General features: G+C 56.6%; 6 protein-coding genes across 6 annotated transcripts; 2 read left to right on the forward strand and 4 right to left on the reverse strand.

Annotated features, from left to right (window-relative positions):
* Positions 1 to 678: 678 nt before the first annotated feature.
* ATEG_02324 (uracil phosphoribosyltransferase) lies at positions 679 to 1,497 on the forward strand (the record flags this gene model as incomplete). Its single annotated transcript, XM_001211502.1, has 3 exons — positions 679 to 855; positions 909 to 1,008; positions 1,079 to 1,497. 3 exons carry the CDS (start codon positions 679 to 681, stop codon positions 1,495 to 1,497), a joined length of 696 nt encoding a protein of 231 aa, XP_001211502.1.
* A 560-nt stretch (positions 1,498 to 2,057) lies between these two features.
* ATEG_02325 (uncharacterized protein) lies at positions 2,058 to 2,474 on the reverse strand (the record flags this gene model as incomplete). Its single annotated transcript, XM_001211503.1, has 1 exon — positions 2,058 to 2,474. One exon carries the CDS (start codon positions 2,472 to 2,474, stop codon positions 2,058 to 2,060), a length of 417 nt encoding a protein of 138 aa, XP_001211503.1.
* Positions 2,475 to 4,016: 1,542 nt separating this feature from the next.
* ATEG_02326 (uncharacterized protein) lies at positions 4,017 to 4,969 on the reverse strand (the record flags this gene model as incomplete). Its single annotated transcript, XM_001211504.1, has 2 exons — positions 4,017 to 4,022; positions 4,136 to 4,969. 2 exons carry the CDS (start codon positions 4,967 to 4,969, stop codon positions 4,017 to 4,019), a joined length of 840 nt encoding a protein of 279 aa, XP_001211504.1.
* Positions 4,970 to 5,516: 547 nt separating this feature from the next.
* On the reverse strand, positions 5,517 to 7,244 carry ATEG_02327 (putative DNA-directed RNA polymerase III RPC4; the record flags this gene model as incomplete). The annotated part of the gene is made up of 1 exon (XM_001211505.1): positions 5,517 to 7,244. The coding sequence occupies one exon, from the start codon at positions 7,242 to 7,244 to the stop codon at positions 5,517 to 5,519; it is 1,728 nt and encodes a 575-aa protein (XP_001211505.1).
* An 832-nt stretch (positions 7,245 to 8,076) lies between these two features.
* On the reverse strand, positions 8,077 to 10,206 carry ATEG_02328 (putative C6 finger domain protein; the record flags this gene model as incomplete). The annotated part of the gene is made up of 2 exons (XM_001211506.1): positions 8,077 to 9,363; positions 9,430 to 10,206. The coding sequence occupies 2 exons, from the start codon at positions 10,204 to 10,206 to the stop codon at positions 8,077 to 8,079; spliced, it is 2,064 nt and encodes a 687-aa protein (XP_001211506.1).
* Positions 10,207 to 14,308: 4,102 nt separating this feature from the next.
* ATEG_02329 (cyclin family protein) lies at positions 14,309 to 16,423 on the forward strand (the record flags this gene model as incomplete). The annotated part of the gene is made up of 4 exons (XM_001211507.1): positions 14,309 to 14,320; positions 14,509 to 15,531; positions 15,595 to 16,134; positions 16,184 to 16,423. The coding sequence occupies 4 exons, from the start codon at positions 14,309 to 14,311 to the stop codon at positions 16,421 to 16,423; spliced, it is 1,815 nt and encodes a 604-aa protein (XP_001211507.1).
* Positions 16,424 to 16,962: the final 539 nt, after the last annotated feature.

The following is a 16,962-nucleotide window of genomic DNA, read 5'->3' on the forward strand; positions in this document are numbered from 1 at the left end:
AGGTTCTTGTCTTCGAGGAAGAAGCCCATCAGGAGAGAGCCACCGTTTATTGGCCCAGAGAACGCCGGTGACGACGGGCGCGCCGGGGTAGAACGTGAGGGCTTGCAGGCCGAGACGCGCGAGGGTGCCAAAGATGGCGAAGAAGACGAGGTAGGAGAGCGTGAAGAGGCGGGTGAAGTGTTTGGATGGCGGCGCAGACTGACAGGCCGGTCGCGAGGGGTTTCGCTCGAGGGGCCCTCCTGCTGGCTTGTCGGTGGTTGGCGGGAGGTTGTATCCTGACGACGACCAGACATTGCGCTGCGGGGCGGCCTCGGACGTGGGAGGCGGCGCGGTGGTCTCAACGGGACAGGACTCGGGGTCGGGGGGAGGAGGGGACGACATGGCGGGGGAGATGGTGGATGTATAGTCGCATTGTTGGGTGCAGAGGTGTTGAAGGGGAGAAAAGATGGAGATAGCAGAAGAAAGTGACGATGATGGTGGTGAGGAGGGCTGAGTCAGCCGCGATAAGATAAGAAGTACTCCTCACGGGCGATTGATAGGGAGAGGTACATCCATGTCAGGTAGCACCGCAGGGCAGGTGACTTGTTCCCCTCACTTCTTCTCTCTCCAACCTCTCCTCTCTTCTCCTCCCCCTCTCCGTTCTCTTCCACTATACTCCATTCTCCATTCTCCTTCACCATGGCCCTCCCTCCCAACGTCCACATCTCCGCCCACCCCTGCCTCCAGGCGAAGCTCTCCCTCCTGCGCTCCAAGTCCACCAGCACGCGCGAAACCCGCGGCCTCGTCCATGAGATTGCGACCATCCTGGGCGTGGAAGCCTTTGCCGCTTCCCTGCAAACTGTCAAAGGAGGGACGGTACGGCGTGGATAGTGTCGAGATTAGATAGCTCCAACTAACCGAAGTATAAGGACACCACGCCGTTAGGCACCGAATACGAAACCCAAGTCATTGAGCCCGCAGACGTGGCTCTGGTGCCCATTCTCCGCTCAGGACTGGGCATGATCGAGGGTATATCTCCCGAGTCCTAGACTAGATTCTGCCGTATCATGAGACAATGAAAGATGGTAACACTCCCCAGCAATCAACAACCTCCTCCCCGCCCCCGTTCCCATCTACCACCTCGGACTGTTCCGCGAGAAGTTCTCGCTCCAGCCGGTGGAGTACTACAACAATCTCCCCTTCCACCGACCGGGCGCGTCGTCGCCGAACGCCGTCAACACTGCCGCGGCCAACACGGCTATCCTGCTGGATCCCGTCATCGCGACGGGCGCCACCGCCGAGGCCGCCATCCAACTGCTGCACGACTGGGGCGTGCAGCGTGTGGTCATGCTCAGCGTGCTGGGATCGGACGCCGGGGTGCGGCGCGCCGCTGAGTGTTGGCCCGAGGGTGTGGAAGTGTGGGTGGGTAGCGTGGATGCGCAGTGCGACGAGCGCGGCATGATCCGTCCCGGGCTGGGGGATATCGGGGATCGGTTGTTTATAGCGATGGGGAAGTAATTGTCTGTTGTGGTGCGGTGGTGTGAATGGATTAGATGCACATCAAAGAGGCTCAATTGTCAAGGTTATTGATTAAGGATCATCATGCATAGCTCACTAGATACATCGACGACCGAGTATATCACGACCGACCGGAATCGAAACAAGTAAGGTAGGCGAAGTAGGTATCATGTACACGTAGAACGTAGCAAACCCCAGTCTATACAAACAAGGTGGGTATGGAACCGGCTGAACAGCAGTCCACGAACAAGAATGTAACTGAAGAGAAAAAAAGATGGGTTCCACCGCAAGGGCCCCTAGCCTATATCCAAAACATATTAGGGGGACCTCGCAGCGGAGCCATGCATGCACGATATGCAACCGCTCGTTGAAACAAAGGCGCAATCAGGCAAGATGATTGCAAAGTCGTTAAGATGATGATGATGAATGGAAAGAATAACTCCGAATGCAAGGTATGCGAAGGTCGTCGAATCGAAACAGAAGTCAAACGGCAAGGCGCAATCACTCGCTGGAAGATCACGGAAGATGATTTAAAGACCGGCCCCGGATAGCCCAGACTGTCACCCCAGCATAACCGCCGCCAACGCGGTACAGGTCAGCCCGATGGCCATTCCAATCCACGGCGTCTGGCCCAGGGTGCCCTCGCTGCGCGCGCGCAGCGATTTGGTCATGCCCGTCGAGGCTCGGAGGGAGCCCAGGCCGATGGACCCCCGCAACGGGGCGGGCCATTGATCGGGTACGGGGGTTGCGACAGGGTCCTCGGCGACGGAGCCAGCAGCATTGGCGGGGTTGAGGACCGGCACGATCTGACGAACGTCGACAGGAAGGGCGTGAGATTCATCGTCGGCCACAGCGGGTAGCGGAATGGGTGGGGTGATGTTGGGGACGGAGGGACTGGGGGCTACGGCGGGCACTTGCTCCGCGGGGACCGCGAGAGCTATCGTCGGAGCCAGACAGAGGAGGAGAGCCGATTTCATGTTGATTGAGGAGCTTTTGGAGGAGCGAGTTGAGTGGGTTGAGCTGTTGTTCCGTACGGCGACGGGTTGGTGTATCGACCCAATGAGACACGCGTCGCAAGTCAGGAGAAGCTCGGAGGAGAACGAGTGACTGGCTGGCTCCTGACGGGGGAAAGGCGGAGGATGGACGACAGTATGGGGATCAAGTGTGGAGGAGGAGAACGGGGAGAAGGGGAAGAGAAGGAGGAGGAGGAGGAGAGGTGAGGAATAAATGAAGTTGTAGCTGAAGAAACGGAAGAGAAAAAGGAGGAAACGGTAACAGTGAGATATTCTGCCTCCCCGTTGGCCCTGGAAATTAGTGGAAATTTAATCGCCGTTAGTGTTGGCGGCAGCGGTGCTTGATTGGATGGGCGCCCCACCCTGTCAGCACGGGCAGGTCCGAATCGGGGGAAGGTGGGTGCCGATCGAGCGTCTCGTGCCACCCACCCGTGGTCCCTGGCTGACATAACCATGGGTGGGTTCATCAGGGTGGAAAAATTTCTTAAATTAAGCAGAGATGAATTTATGAAAGTAACGATAAGAAACAGCCAATCATCCCGTCGCTAGATGCAACCCGATAGCGACTCTGTTTCACCCGCGGTTCTGGGCCGGTCGGCCAATCAGCCACCCTCGTTCTAAGAATAGCACTCTACCTATTCAAGCTTCCGTCCATTCATGGCATCCATTGTACATAACCACCAGGTACTTCACCTTCTTCTCTTATTATTCTCTCCATCTCTGATAAGATCTTCATCGCCAAGTACTAACTACAGCACATCTCACCCAACAGCACTTGTTGTCATCCCCCCCCAGCCATCACCTCATGGATCGACGCTGACGCCACGAGCCTCAGCATCCTGCACCTCGACCCCCGTTACGCGTCCCTCCATAAGACTATCACTATGGACCCTTTCGGTGTTCAGACATGCCCATCCCCAGCCGCCCTGTAGACCCCGGCGCATCTATACAACGTCTCCCACCAGAGAGACCCCTCCATTGGATGCTGGCCATCTTCCCCAGGACGCTTTGAACCCCAACACGTCATCTTGCCGATGTTGCCTGTGGTGACCAGGTTTTCGACTGCCCAGCACACCTTCTCCGTCATCTCATGACTCGACTCCACTCGACTGTTTACATTCGGGTGGACCGGTGGAGCAGATCATTGATCGCCTGAAACATCCTGCATCGGCTGTTACTAGGGCATTCATCGGTGTATTCACCGTTCATCGCACTCGGAGTAACTACGGGATACATCCAGAGTCAGGCAGAGGAGAACCCCATGCAGTCTGATGTCATGTTTCCAGGCCCTATTGAAGTGCTGCCTCAGGCATCAACTGATCGCAGCAGTATGATCTCGTATACAACGACTACTGATCAGATCACATCAATCACTTCACCTTGATACCAGCAATGTACTGGTAACTCTTAGAGTCGGAGTTCTCATGGCTTCCTCGGGGTCTACGCGACTCCACAAACCTCCCTGGGTGCAACCGCGACGCGATTCTCAAGATGGTGAGCCTATCGCTATACCTATCCAGAAACCGTCAACAGAGTAACCGGCGACATGACTTGTGATAAATAAGCAGTCAGAAGTGCTTTGTCATGATTTGGGGGCCAACGACACTCAAGAACTAAAATCTTACCCCACCTCCAGCAATAAAAAAGGTGAATAGCGAACCGATCTCCCCTCCAATCTCGCAACCGGCATCATGGTGACCATCACCGACCACAGTGTCGCCTACGCCGACGAAAAAACCATCCACTACCTCGCCGCAGGCCCGGCCATCGGCCCCCTGATCATCTTCGTCCATGGCTGGCCCGCCACAGCCATCACCTGGAAGGCCGCGATCGAAGCCTTCGCATCCGTGGGCTTCCGCGTCGTCGCCCCCGACATGCCGGGGTACGGGCAATCGACCGCCCGCCGCGTCGCCGACGACTACTGCCAGGAGGCCATCGTCGCGGGCATGATGGCCCTGCTGGGCGACACAGGCCGCGACGCCGCGATCTGGGTCGGCCACGACTGGGGCGCGGGCGTGACCTCGTCCGTCGCGACGCAGCACCCGCACGCCGTCAAGGCGCTCGTCAACCTCTGCGTGCCGTTCCACACCATCGAGCGCGGCTGGCCGGGCTTCCTGCCCCTCGTCAACCGCGCGCTGTACCCGGCCGACCAGTACGAGTTCGGCCAGTGGGACTACATGAAGAACTACGAGGAGAACTTTGAAAAGACCATCGCCTGGATGGACTCGGATGTCGCGGGCTTCTGCAAGATGTGCCTCCAGCCCCGCGGCGCTCCGTCTACCCGCTTCAATGCTATGATGGCCTCCGTCCGCAAGTCCGGCTGGCTGGGTGGCCTGCCTAAGCCCCCCGCCGTGGACCAGACGGGGCCGCCGGTGCTGCCTGCCGAGTTGTTCGACGCGTTTGTGGGGGATATGCAGAAGACCGGGTTCTGGCCCGGCTCGGCGTACTACCTGCACCATGCGCGCAATGCGGAGTACAATGGAACGCGGGAGGCGAAGCTCTCCCAGCCGGTTCTGTTCATCCACGCCACGTGGGACACGACGTGCGATACGAAGACGTCGCGTCTCATTGAGCCTATGAGAGAGGCGTGCAGCAACTTGACTGAGGTCACCGTGGAGGCGGGCCATTTCGTCCAGTTCGAAAAGCCGGACGAGGTGCATGCTGCTATCTTCCGGTTTATTGTGGAGGAGCTGCCCAGTGAGTGGCCTGGGTTCTGGACGGCTGGGTATACGAAGAGAAAGTCGGCTCTGTGATGTCCTACTGAGATATATTGCTCACTGTGTAGTTGGTGAAGTGTATAAGCATAGCACGAATGGGAGATCGTAACAGGAGGGCTGAACCTGCCATTGTCTGATCTATACGGTCTCCGTCGGACGCGTTATTGGGTTACTAGGCCATGATAGTCTAACTAGTATACGACATGTACGTTTTTATGAATGTAAAATGCCTTCCTGTCATATTGCAACATGGTATCATGGCTTTTCATCGACTAGCGTCTATCTACACTCAGAGCATCTCCTCCCAGTTCGGCGTCACCGTAAACTTGCCGCTCAGCTGGCCCATCGCCCACACCTTGTTCTCTTCCTCAGGCTCCGCTGCGTCTGGCGCCGCCGACACAATCAATGCCTCCTGCAGGAAGTCCACCTCCGTCGCGCGATCCAGCTCAAAGCTGATCCCGCCCCAGTCCATCGTCACGCGACCCGAGGCATGGACGTTCAGCTTGCCCACGCGCCCCGCGCGAAGCTGTCGGTCCGTCGCAGTGACGATCTGCGATGTCTTCTGTCCGCCGGCTGCGTCGTCCGCATCATCCAGAAGCTCCACATCCTCCTCCCGTTTGATCGCCGGATCGGTGGCGTCGCCCGGCGCAGGGGCTGTCGCGTCTGCGGCGCCCTCGACAGCGGGATTCTCGCCGTCGGGCACGACCAGGCTGGGCGTGATTGGCGGGAATTGCACCAGGAAGAGATGTCCAGCCAGCTTGTCTTTCGCGGCCTCGTCTTCTGCGTCTTCCCCGTCCTTCTTCTCGCCGTCCGCAGCGGCCGTCTCTGCACCCTCCGCCGCCGCAGCCTCCGGCTGCTCGCCCGCCGCAGACACCTCCTTCGCTTTCCCAGCTTCCTCCTTCTCCCGTGACAGCAGCTCCCGCATCAGCTCTAGGTCCTTATCATGGCGCTCGTACTCCTCCACATCCTCCTTGGTGCGCAGCAGACTCTTCGGATCCAGCACAGCAGGCGTCTCCTCCGGCTGCGGCTCCGGCTCCACCGGCGACGACGCCGGCTCGCGCGACAGCTTCCGGCGCACCTTGACCTTCTGCTTGGGGAGGAAGCCATCGTCCCCGCCCGCCTCGCCCTCGCCCTCCTCATGCGCCGCAACATCCGTCATCACGCGATCCTCGTCATCCTCGGGCTCCTCCTTGACCCGCGGTTCGGCCCCCTCCGCTGGCACAAACAACGCATTATCCGCCTCCTTCGCCTTGGCCTTGGCCTGCTCGCGCAGCTCCGCCGACTTGCTTGAGCTCGACTCCATATTGACACTGACCACCCGCTCCTCATGCTCATGCCGCTCGACCCGCACCGGCCGCAGGCCGCGCTCTCCACCGCCGGCGCCGGCGCGGCCCTCGCTCTTCACCGCCATCTTGCCCTTCTTCCCGTCGGCCGGGGTCTCGTCATCGTCGCTGTCCAAGTTGATCTGGTCGATGCTGATGCGCACCTCAGTGTCGCTCTCGTCCGATGACACGTCGCGACTCACCCCGCGACTGCCGAGGTCAATCACGGACCGACTGCGCCGCGACATCGACGACGCCCGCGAGTCCGCAAACCGCGCCGCGAACCCGCCGCGGCCTCGGCGCGCTCCATCACCCCGCCCGCGTCCCCCGCCGCGTCCGCGGTGGCCGCCCCGCCCGCGCTGGATGGCTGCCGCCTCTGCGAGTCGCTCGCGGTGGCGCTCCGCCTCGAGCTTCTCGATCGCCTCGCGCTCTTCCTTGCTGCGTCGGCCCACGGCGCGCGGCTTGTATTTGAGCGTCGGCTTGGGCGCGTCGCCGCTGGGGCCGGCGGGTGTGGCTCGCGCGGCAGACGGCCCGATGCTGCCGGAGGGGGTGCGTTTCTTGAGCGTTTGGAGGCGTTGCACCGGTGCGCGAGTGCCTGTTGGTGCTGGGGTTGGGGTTTGTGTAGCTGGTGGTCGGGAAGTGCCTGCGCCGGCGGAGGACGCTGCCCCTCGACGGGGAGGGGCCTTGGGAGGCATCGTGGTATGGGTGTGCTGTGGTTGTAGATGGGTCGTGGGTGGAGGGTATGCTCGATTGGAGATTTTGGTGGGTTAGGAGGTGATGAGAAGAGGATTGAGAGGGAGGACAGCAAGGGAGTAGGAAGTAGAGAGAGGGCAGAGGTGTAGGGCGAGAGAAGAATGAGTTGGAAGAGCAGTCGATATCAGAGTCAGAAGTCAAAAAAAAGATGTGGTTCATCGGTGGGGCTATGTAACCATTACATAATCTATGCCCATGCACAACATATACGACCTCCCCAGTACTATCAATCAACCCGCGCTGAACATACAGACAAGCCAAGCATATAATGGTAAATAAATGAATAAAACAAAACTAATAAGGAATGTATATGACAGTGAGCTCGACCGCAACAATATCAACGCCAAAAACCACATCCTCGACAAAGATACACAATCAATCAATCAACCCGCTCAGTTCAAACGCTAGACTCTCCATGATTTAGAAACAAGCCAATGCAGCAGCCGCAAGATGAGAAGGAATGTCAGGAGCAACAACTTGCTCCCACGCGAAGCCCGCACCACAAAACCCGATTCGACATCCGCGTCGAATCAAACGAGATAGAACAGCCAACCGTGATACACAACCTGGGAACTCGTCGGAATTTCTTACTAGGTATATGCCATCGTTCTGGCTAGGGTCAGGGCAGATGAGACGATCACGTCAGGATAAAGGAAAGAGGGAAGTCGGATGCACTTGAATCGTGTTTGAAGGGGACGTATCATGTGATGAGGAGATAGTCACACTCTATGGTCGCCCGGAGGACAACGTCGCCGGTATGGCGATATCCATCCTCTACCGCTTGCGTTTCTTGTTCTTGTCGGCCAAAGCAGCACTGAGCGGAGCCGCGGCCGCCACCAGAGGCAGAGTGTCGTTGGTGGCTGAAACCTCAAGGGCTTTCTTGACCGGGACGCCCATGTGACGACCATAGCGGCCTTTGCGGCCATTCCCCTCATCCTCGCTGATACAGCCTTCCAGACCGATCCCGGCATCCTTGCACCGTCCGCAAGGACGTTGACGGTCGCAGCCCTTCTTGCTCTTGCGGCAGCGCTGGCAACGAGGCTTCGTCGACAGGTCCTCCTCGTCCGCCGCCAACTGATGCTGGAAGTTGACAGACGAGGTGGACGTCTTCCGAGCCGGGCCGGGGCTCGTCATCTGCGGCGACACCACAGTTTTCTGGGTAGTAGTGGTGGTAGATGGCTTCGGCTTGCGAGGAGCCGCGTTGGACGTAATCTTGCTGTTCTTGGGCGGGCGCACAGCCGACGGCGGCTTGGGTCCCCGCGCTTTGCTGGACGCCGTGCTGGTGGCCCGGTTCTTGGGCTTCTTTGACTTGGGGGCAGACTCTTTGTACAAGGTGTCGTCATCAGTCTCATCCTTGATCACATGCTCGTTGGGCCCGATGTGGTGGGGCTCCTCGTCGTAGCCATCATAGCTGGCTTCGGAACTGTCGAAGCTAGGAAGGATATCGTCCAAACGCTTGTGGGTGTGCTTGGTAGCCCCCGGCGGAAGCATCGGGCTGGACTCTAACCGCTGTCGGCTTCGCGCAGGCAGGTCATCGTCATCCTCACTGAAGTCTTCGCCGTCGCTGGTGGCACCTGTGGACGACGCTGCATCGGCGGCCCCGCTGAAGGCGTCGTCGAGGGTAGACGCCGACGTGCGACCATGAGAGAAATTCGACGCATCTCCGAGGCGAATCAATTGCATGGCAACATCCTCGTCAGAGATACAGCTGGCAATGGTGGGGTCGGGGGTAGGAAGAATCCCGGGTGCACTGCCCATGCCTGCCGGATTACTGAACTGCCCAGAAGACTGGGTCGCAGTTCGGTCGCGCAAGCGGTGCCCATGTTCGGGAACCATGGGGGTAGCATACATAGGGCCGCGGGCATGACCGTACCCATACGCTTGCTCATTATGTCCATAACTTTGCGGCGACGGGAGGGGCTGTTGGTAGTTGTATGGGCGCTGGGTAGGGCGGGCGAACGGCGAGCCGGCTCCTTCTTGGCCGACCGACCGACGCTGGGGGGAGATGGATGAGGTAGAGGTGGTAAGGGGAACTTGGGGAGGAACAAACAAAGGCAATTCCTGGATGGACACAGAGATTAGTCGAGCACATGGACGCGACAGGTGGAAAGACCGTCAATCGCTCACCGAACTTTCAAACTTGGGCCGCTTCCGGCGACCGTCTTGGAGGATATTCTCCATGCTGATATCTGAGCTACCGAGTTGCTCACTGCGAGACTTCTTGGCTCCTGAGACGGAGCCATAGCCCCCCTCGCTATCGCTCGCGCCAGCGGTGGCATCATCATGGAAGCTACCATGGGCGCTCGAGCCCCGGCTCTTGGAACCAGTCTTGGAGAGCTGCTTGTGCTGGGAGGCGCTCCGGCGGCTTCTGCCGGATGGAGACATGCTGCGCTTCCGAGCCAGTCTAGAAGTTGGTCGCGATGGAGGTTGACCGTTGTCTAGACTCTGTGTCGGCGGCATGGCCGACGCCATCTGGAACGGCTCGCCAAGACTCGGGCGCTTGCGAGCCTCAACGGGCAGAGAGCCATAGTAGCGCTCGCCGTAACCTTCTGTATATGCCTGGACGGGAATGACCCGCACGTAGACAGTCATGTTGTTTCGCAGATTCTCATACCTGGCAATCAGGGTAATTCCATGTTCATCCTCGAAACTGACACCGCTGGCAGTACCATCGTAAATCCCATAAAAATTCTTGACGGTAGTCACGATGGAGTCCGTGGTATCATGCGGATAAATCTGCACTCGCATGGGTATGCGAGCCCGCACTTTCGAGTTCTCATCGAGGAGAAGCTCGAAGGCCACGTTCTTGGGAACGGGGTGCTTGTGCGAAGACTCCTGAGGCGCATGGTGGTCCGGCGACGAGAGCGACTCTCCCGAGTGCCGTTCATACTGGACAGCCTGCATGGTGGAAAGATGCAGGAGGAAGGACGACCACACTGCTATTACATGGAGGAGGGTATCAACCGGCTGTTCGAACGACCCGGGGAGGAGGCGATGAAGGTGGGTGGGGAATGAGGGCAGAGGCAGCGAGGACGGGGGGGAGGAAGAGGGTTATGGGTAAAGTCCATCTAAACCTACCACAACAAGGAGACCAGAAGGGTTCAGTGGATAGATGGATCACCCGCGATTATTTTAATGGAATGATCGATGGTGTACAGGGTGGTGGATGGGATGGAGACAACCCCAAGTCGCAATAGCCGAAAGCGACTGAAAAGGGAAGAAACCGGCAGTCGAAATCTGGAAGACCGACACCCCAGAGGTTAGCACAACCCGGTCTATAATGATTCAATGGAGGAGGAGGATGGATTATGAAGAGGCCAGGATGGATTTGAAATGTCGACGCCTTCCCTGTCGAAATCCTGATGGATTGGCAGAGTTGGGAGTGACCCGACGTCTCGGAAGCCAGTGGAGAGGACCAAAGACACACCTATCACAGAATCAAGCTATTTATCCAGTGTCGCACCGCTACTAGAAATCCGAATCGACCGGGAGGATGTCGGCGATGGCTGTGGTCGAGGCCAAAGTGGTGGGTGGTGTGGGAGTGAGTCGCCTACGAAGCGCTTGGGCTATGTCAGCGGTGGCATCACAGACGTCGATCAACGACCGGAAGCGAGGAGGGTCAGGGCTGGAAGGGAAATGTAGACGAGGGTAAAAACTAAGCAGGATGATGAGATAGACTTACCAGGTGACGGTTGACTGAAGAGTTGTCAAGATGTTGGCGAGGGGCGAAGCAGATGGGGTCGAGGAGAGAGGTTGAGGAGGGAAGAGGAGCGAGCGAGCGAGAAGTGAGTGAGTGGGTGCGGATCAGATGGGTTTCACCTAAAGCGAGCACGCCGGCGCTGGGGTCGGCGACATAGAGACCATCAACACCAGCCAGTCAAGTCGTACGTGGTTATTTCTATAGACATTTGCTTCTACAAGTATTTGCGAATCTATTCCCATTTTCTAGCGGTTGCTTCCTCCCCTGTGTCCTATTCATCGCATCGCGGTGTTCCAGGATCGCATTGTTCCCGGATCGCATTACGACCACACCGGAATTTCGAATCCACCCTTCCCAGACAACACGAAGGAAAGCAAAGTTCAACCTACAAGATTCTGGATCGCTAACCCTACCGGTTTTCATCTCCAGGCCCTTTTCTACCTTTCATGGCCGATTGAGTCTCTGACCGGTCGGAATGTGACCAACGATGTCCCCAAGGTTGAGCGCTCCGGCTCCGGCGCAAAACAGAGATCATCGCCGAATGCTTCGCAAATGTTTCTGGAGAGGATTGTAAGAATTTGCCTCCTGCGTAGATACTGACCGACTCGGATTAAGCTCTATTTCTCTCATTCATTTTCATTTTGTCTGTCCTAAACCCCGGTCGGACCAAGGCGACAGATCGCAGTGGCGTCAGTTGGCTGGTCCATCGGCGCGGCCACGTCGAATGACACTCCAGAACCCATCCGAACCCACTGCGAGGGGAAGGCGACTCCTTCCGTCATGATTCACCTCCTCCTCTATTTACGGGAGATTTTCTTTTACAAAACGTGTGTGAATTATAGCTCGCCCGGGAGCGGAGGCTTGTGCATATGAGCGGGAGGGAAGAAGTAATATGACGGAGTCTTTCCCTGTTCGGCTGATTGCGACCAGCGCAGATGATGATAGATGGGGCAGTCGAGGTGTTCCCCCCACCATTAGGTAGATTAGAATCGATTTTTGGATGACTCGCACGAGTGATGAAGTGTAACCTGAGTGTCTCCCGTCGCTTTTGTCCCTTTGTCCAAGAGAGGTGGACGACGACCGCAGTACCCGCTAACCTCCCCAATATATGCGTTGTCGCCCGACAGCCAACCACTCCAGCCTGGCGCGGTATGGTGAAAGTACGACCATGAAAACGACTCAGGATGGGTGAAGCGACAGCACCCAATGGCTTCCTCGTTTCATGATCTGCGCCTGTCCAGACTTGTCGTCCTTACCCCTCCTCGGAACGGCGACTACGTAACGATCCCCCATTCATCTTCGGCCACAGCGTGACAACGTAGTGACCGCGGGACGAGGCCGATCATTCTACATTCCACCTGCAGCTATCGCAGGTGGTCATCTCTCCCTTGTTTTTATATCCTATGCGCAGGTCCGCTGTCGGGTGTGATGGGGGGCAGATTCCTTTGCCAGGTCCTCATGGCGGGCGTATTATGCGATGCGAGATTGGGGGTGGGGGGTTTATATCCCGGCGCATTGCATCTGCTATTATGTCTGCGTCGCGTGGGCGCGGAGCGACGAAGTTCGCCTTTGCGCATTCGCGATCGCATCAGGTAGCGACGAAAAGTCCCTTATGATGCGACCAGCTGGCGCAGAAAAAACTGCCGTTAGCCGGGTGGGGGGAAAGAAAGCGTTTGCTGATGGAGTCGACTAGTTCGTTGGATGGATAGGCGACTATTGCCGCGATTTCCTACGGACAGCCGAAAAGAAAATCAAATAGTGGGGTGTCAATAAATCTGGGAAATACGGAGTAGGTAGAGAAAAGAGAGATCAGATCCTTTTCTTTCTCTTCGGAATAGGGAGCGGGGAACTGAATGAAGGGTAAATTGGTCCCAGCGGTCCATCCGGCCTCACCGTAAGTTTGCGATCATGGATGTTTCATTATCCTTCCATCTCGGCGCTGTTGATAGTGGCGAATGGAGATCCCTCGTTCTACTCTGTAGTCGCATAGCCTCACCGGCCACAATAAGATCCATGCTTTGGGTGACCTGAGCCCCGATGCATCTGTTGGTTGCGAGAGTGGCCGGTGATGCCTGAGGACAAGACGAAGCTCATGATAGGTACCGCCGGATCCGCGTCCCACATTTGGGGGGAAAGTTGTGGCTTTTTCGGCGATACGGGTGCGAACGGGTCATGCGAAGAAAAAGAAACCTGAACGCCAACCCCTCCGGTCCATATATGAGTAGACGCCCATATCCTCTTCGACAAAACCGGAGGGAACAGGCATAACCCGTGGTACCTGGTAGTATATAATCTCTGGTTCTCTCCCGACTCTCCCGTCTCATATGCTTGCTCTTTCAATGCGACACTTGCTGAACACCGGGGGTTCCCATCGCAAACGGTCCAAAAACAGATTATCGGAGTCGCATCAGGTGCCGCGTCTGGGACAGATGACTACTGTAGGTCAGGAGTTTCTCTCAACCCCAGATCTCAGCCTTCCAGACCTACCAAATGCGTCGCAATTGCACAGCGGACGGTGGGCGGGAAGCGGGCGTTCCCGATCACGTGGGACCGCGTTTAATCAGGGTCGGCTGCGTGTCCCCCGGCGCGTCGGGGGCGCCCAGGCAATTCGAGTCGCATACAGCACCATGTGGGGGTATGGGAGAGAGATGAATAGATAGAATGGATCGCATAGAGATGGAGGGCATTTTGATTGTCTTTCATCCGATATTCCTTGTGGATTGTGGTGATGAAATACGCCAAAGAAGTCCATAGGGCTGGCGGGGAGACGCGCCAAATGATGTCATCAAGAGGGGGACGCCCGACGACACAAACGGCACAAACAACACAAACTGCACAAACTGCACAAAACGGGCGGCTGACCTCAGCATTCCGCAACAACGCCGAAAGCGGTTTAGCGGCAACCGGCCCGTTGTTGGAGGTAACCAAGTAAGGCAGTCATGCCCTTTCGTTTCCCCGGAGAAGCTCCAAATATTATTGTTTGTCGCGGATTCCTCTGCGCTGCTCGATATTAATTCATTCCGTCGCGACTCTCCATCATCTCCCTCGGACAGCATCTGCGACATCTCCCATTCCGGTCCTCGTTGTCATCGTTGTCGTGCCCTTGTTCTTGGGTGCGGGTCGGATTGTTTTGGTTTGGCCGAACTTAGTATAACCTTAGTTGCTGCGACTGCGACCACTCAAAACTCCTTCGCTGCGAGCAAAGAAGTAAACAATCCCATCCACCACCCCTCGCCCACTTCCCCCTCCAGAACAGCACGCTCCCATCGTCTGGTGAAGGGCTGCAAGATATCTCTCTGGTACAAGATGGATGCCAAGGTACGTCTTCTTCGTTTTTCTTCGAGTTCGCTCTTGTTTGCGTCGATCTCGTCGGAGATATACGCACTCTCAGCCAACAATGTCAACAATGCCGACGCGCAATCCCTCGACCAGCCCCATCATTTCTGCCCAGGCGTCGCCTGAAGAACCTGAATCGTTCGACACTGACACTCATGCTTTCATCGCAGCCCCAGAGAATTCGCGTCCGAACGGACGAGAACGCTCCCTTCCCGCTTGCTACCGGCAAGACCGTTCACCAGCGAAACAAGTCCACACCGGCCCTGTCGACGATGTACCAGACCGGCACCACCAAGAATAATGGTCCTCGGAGGGCCGCTTTCGGAGATGTCAGCAATACCACCAATTCGGTCCAAGGCAGCCGCGACGATGCCGCCCTCGCCGTCAAGAAATCGTCCAAAGCCCTGGAGAAACCAGCCGCCCTCATTGTGGAGCGCAAACCATCCGTGTTGTCCCAGCCCGCCCACCGTCCCTTGTCCACGTCGGGCGTGAAGGGTGTGCTGAACACGGTGGCCACCCAGAAGCCCCTCGAGCAATCCGGAAAGACCGTCGGTCTACAACAAACTGCGAACACACGGAAGCATCTCATCAAGCGCGGAACCGTCTTCAAAGACTCGTTGGAGCCGTTGACTGAGAAACGTGAAATCCCATCCAAGGAAACAACCGAATTAAAGGAAGAAAACATTGAGGGCCATTTACCAGCGTCGTCCTCCGCGCCGTCGCAGCTGGACAGTCTCCAGGAGGCCATCGCCCCCTCCAAGACATCGATTGAGATTGTGAGCAACCTGCCGGACAACTCAGAGACTGAAGAGGAAAACGAGGTTTCAAAGACGGAGGATGACTGTCAAGTCCAAGATGTCAAGGAACGCGTCAAGACTCAGGATCCAGTGCATGATCATCTCCCAGCACCGTCCGAGCCTGAAGAGTACTGGGATGACGAGGAGGACGAGAATGAGGATGAAGATGGCTACAACACGGCCACTGCGTACCGCTCTCGAGGTGACAACACCACTGGAGGAACCACGACGGTTCTCTTCCCTAAGTTCACCCAGAAAGTGAAGCGGGAGCTGGCTCTCGCCAAACAGATCGTGGAGGCTACTCGGACGGTGGAAGACATTGAGGATGAGTTTTGGGACACAAGCATGGTCGCTGATTACAGTGATGATATCTTTGAGTACATGAAGGAGCAAGAGGTACGTCTCCGCCGAACATACAATCGGGTCTAGTCCTTTGTCCCATCGCTTACACTATCGCAGATCAAAATGATGCCTAATGCTCACTACATGGACAACCAAGCGGAAATACAGTGGTCCATGCGCTCCGTCCTTATGGATTGGCTTGTGCAGGTTCACCACCGGTTCTCCCTTCTCCCAGAGACGTTGTTTCTCTGTGTTAACTACATCGATCGCTTTCTCTCCTGCAAGATTGTGTCCCTCGGAAAGTTGCAGCTTGTCGGCGCAACAGCCATCTTTATCGCTGCCAAATACGAAGAGATCAACTGCCCCTCCGTCCAGGAGATCGTGTACATGGTTGATGGAGGCTACACCGTCGATGAAATCCTCAAGGCTGAACGGTTCATGCTCAGCATGCTGCAATTTGAGCTGGGCTGGCCCGGCCCGATGAGCTTCCTGCGGAAGATCAGCAAGGCTGATGACTACGATCTGGAGACCCGAACCCTCGCCAAATACTTCTTGGAGATCACGATCATGGATGAGCGTTTTGTCGGATGTCCCCCTAGCTTCACCGCTGCTGGTGCTCACTGCCTGGCGAGACTGATGTTGAGAAAAGGCACCTGGGTAAGTTCAGATGTCACCTAGCCTTACGCAGAGTTCTAATTTCTTATAGTGTCATGCGCATGTCCACTATGCGGGCTACACCTATTCTCAGCTTCTTCCGTTGATCTCGCTGATGATGGAGTGCTGCGAGCTTCCTCGCAAGCACCATGCCGCCATCTACGAGAAGTATACGGACAAGCGTTTCAAGCGTGCTTCCTTGTTTGTCGAGGCTGAGATGAGGAAGGGATTCCGTCTCCCCGAGACACCCAAGGACACTTCTGCCACGCTCGACTATTGGAAGCGTGCGTGATCAGGTCCACCCCTCCGTATGCGACCACATACACCTGGGTATCCCTTATTTCCTTTGTATGTTTTCTTTTCATGAAGTCGGATGACATGAGAGACGTGGAATCACATCTGGTTGGAGAGGAGTTAAAATATATGGTAATGCAATGGGTCGGGGTTCCTCACGGGTTTCCCAGTCATGTCCTGGTCTTCAGTTTCCTTTGTCTATCTTCTTCTTCCCCATTTTGAATTCTCTTACCGATTCCCTTGTGTTACGACTGCACGTGTCCCCTATGTTGGTTTTTGCTCCATGAGATTTGCTTTATGAAGGATTCGGCGCATTAATCTTCTTCCCTTCTGTCTATCCTGTTCGTTTTGGACCATTATCTGTTCTTGTCCTCTTCTCTTCTTATCTCATGTGTGCCCCGGTTATGGTGTAGAGTCTATCTAACTAATTGAGTTGGATTTATCTTATGCATGCTTTGACCAAACCTGGTCTTCTCCGTAAATCTGAACCTGACACCATATCTAAGCTATGTCACCAGTTTATGTGTAACCAAGGTA

The sequence above is a fragment of the Aspergillus terreus genome, genomic scaffold (assembly GCF_000149615.1).
Source record: "Aspergillus terreus NIH2624 scaffold_3 genomic scaffold, whole genome shotgun sequence".
NCBI classification, from domain to species: domain Eukaryota; kingdom Fungi; phylum Ascomycota; class Eurotiomycetes; order Eurotiales; family Aspergillaceae; genus Aspergillus; species Aspergillus terreus.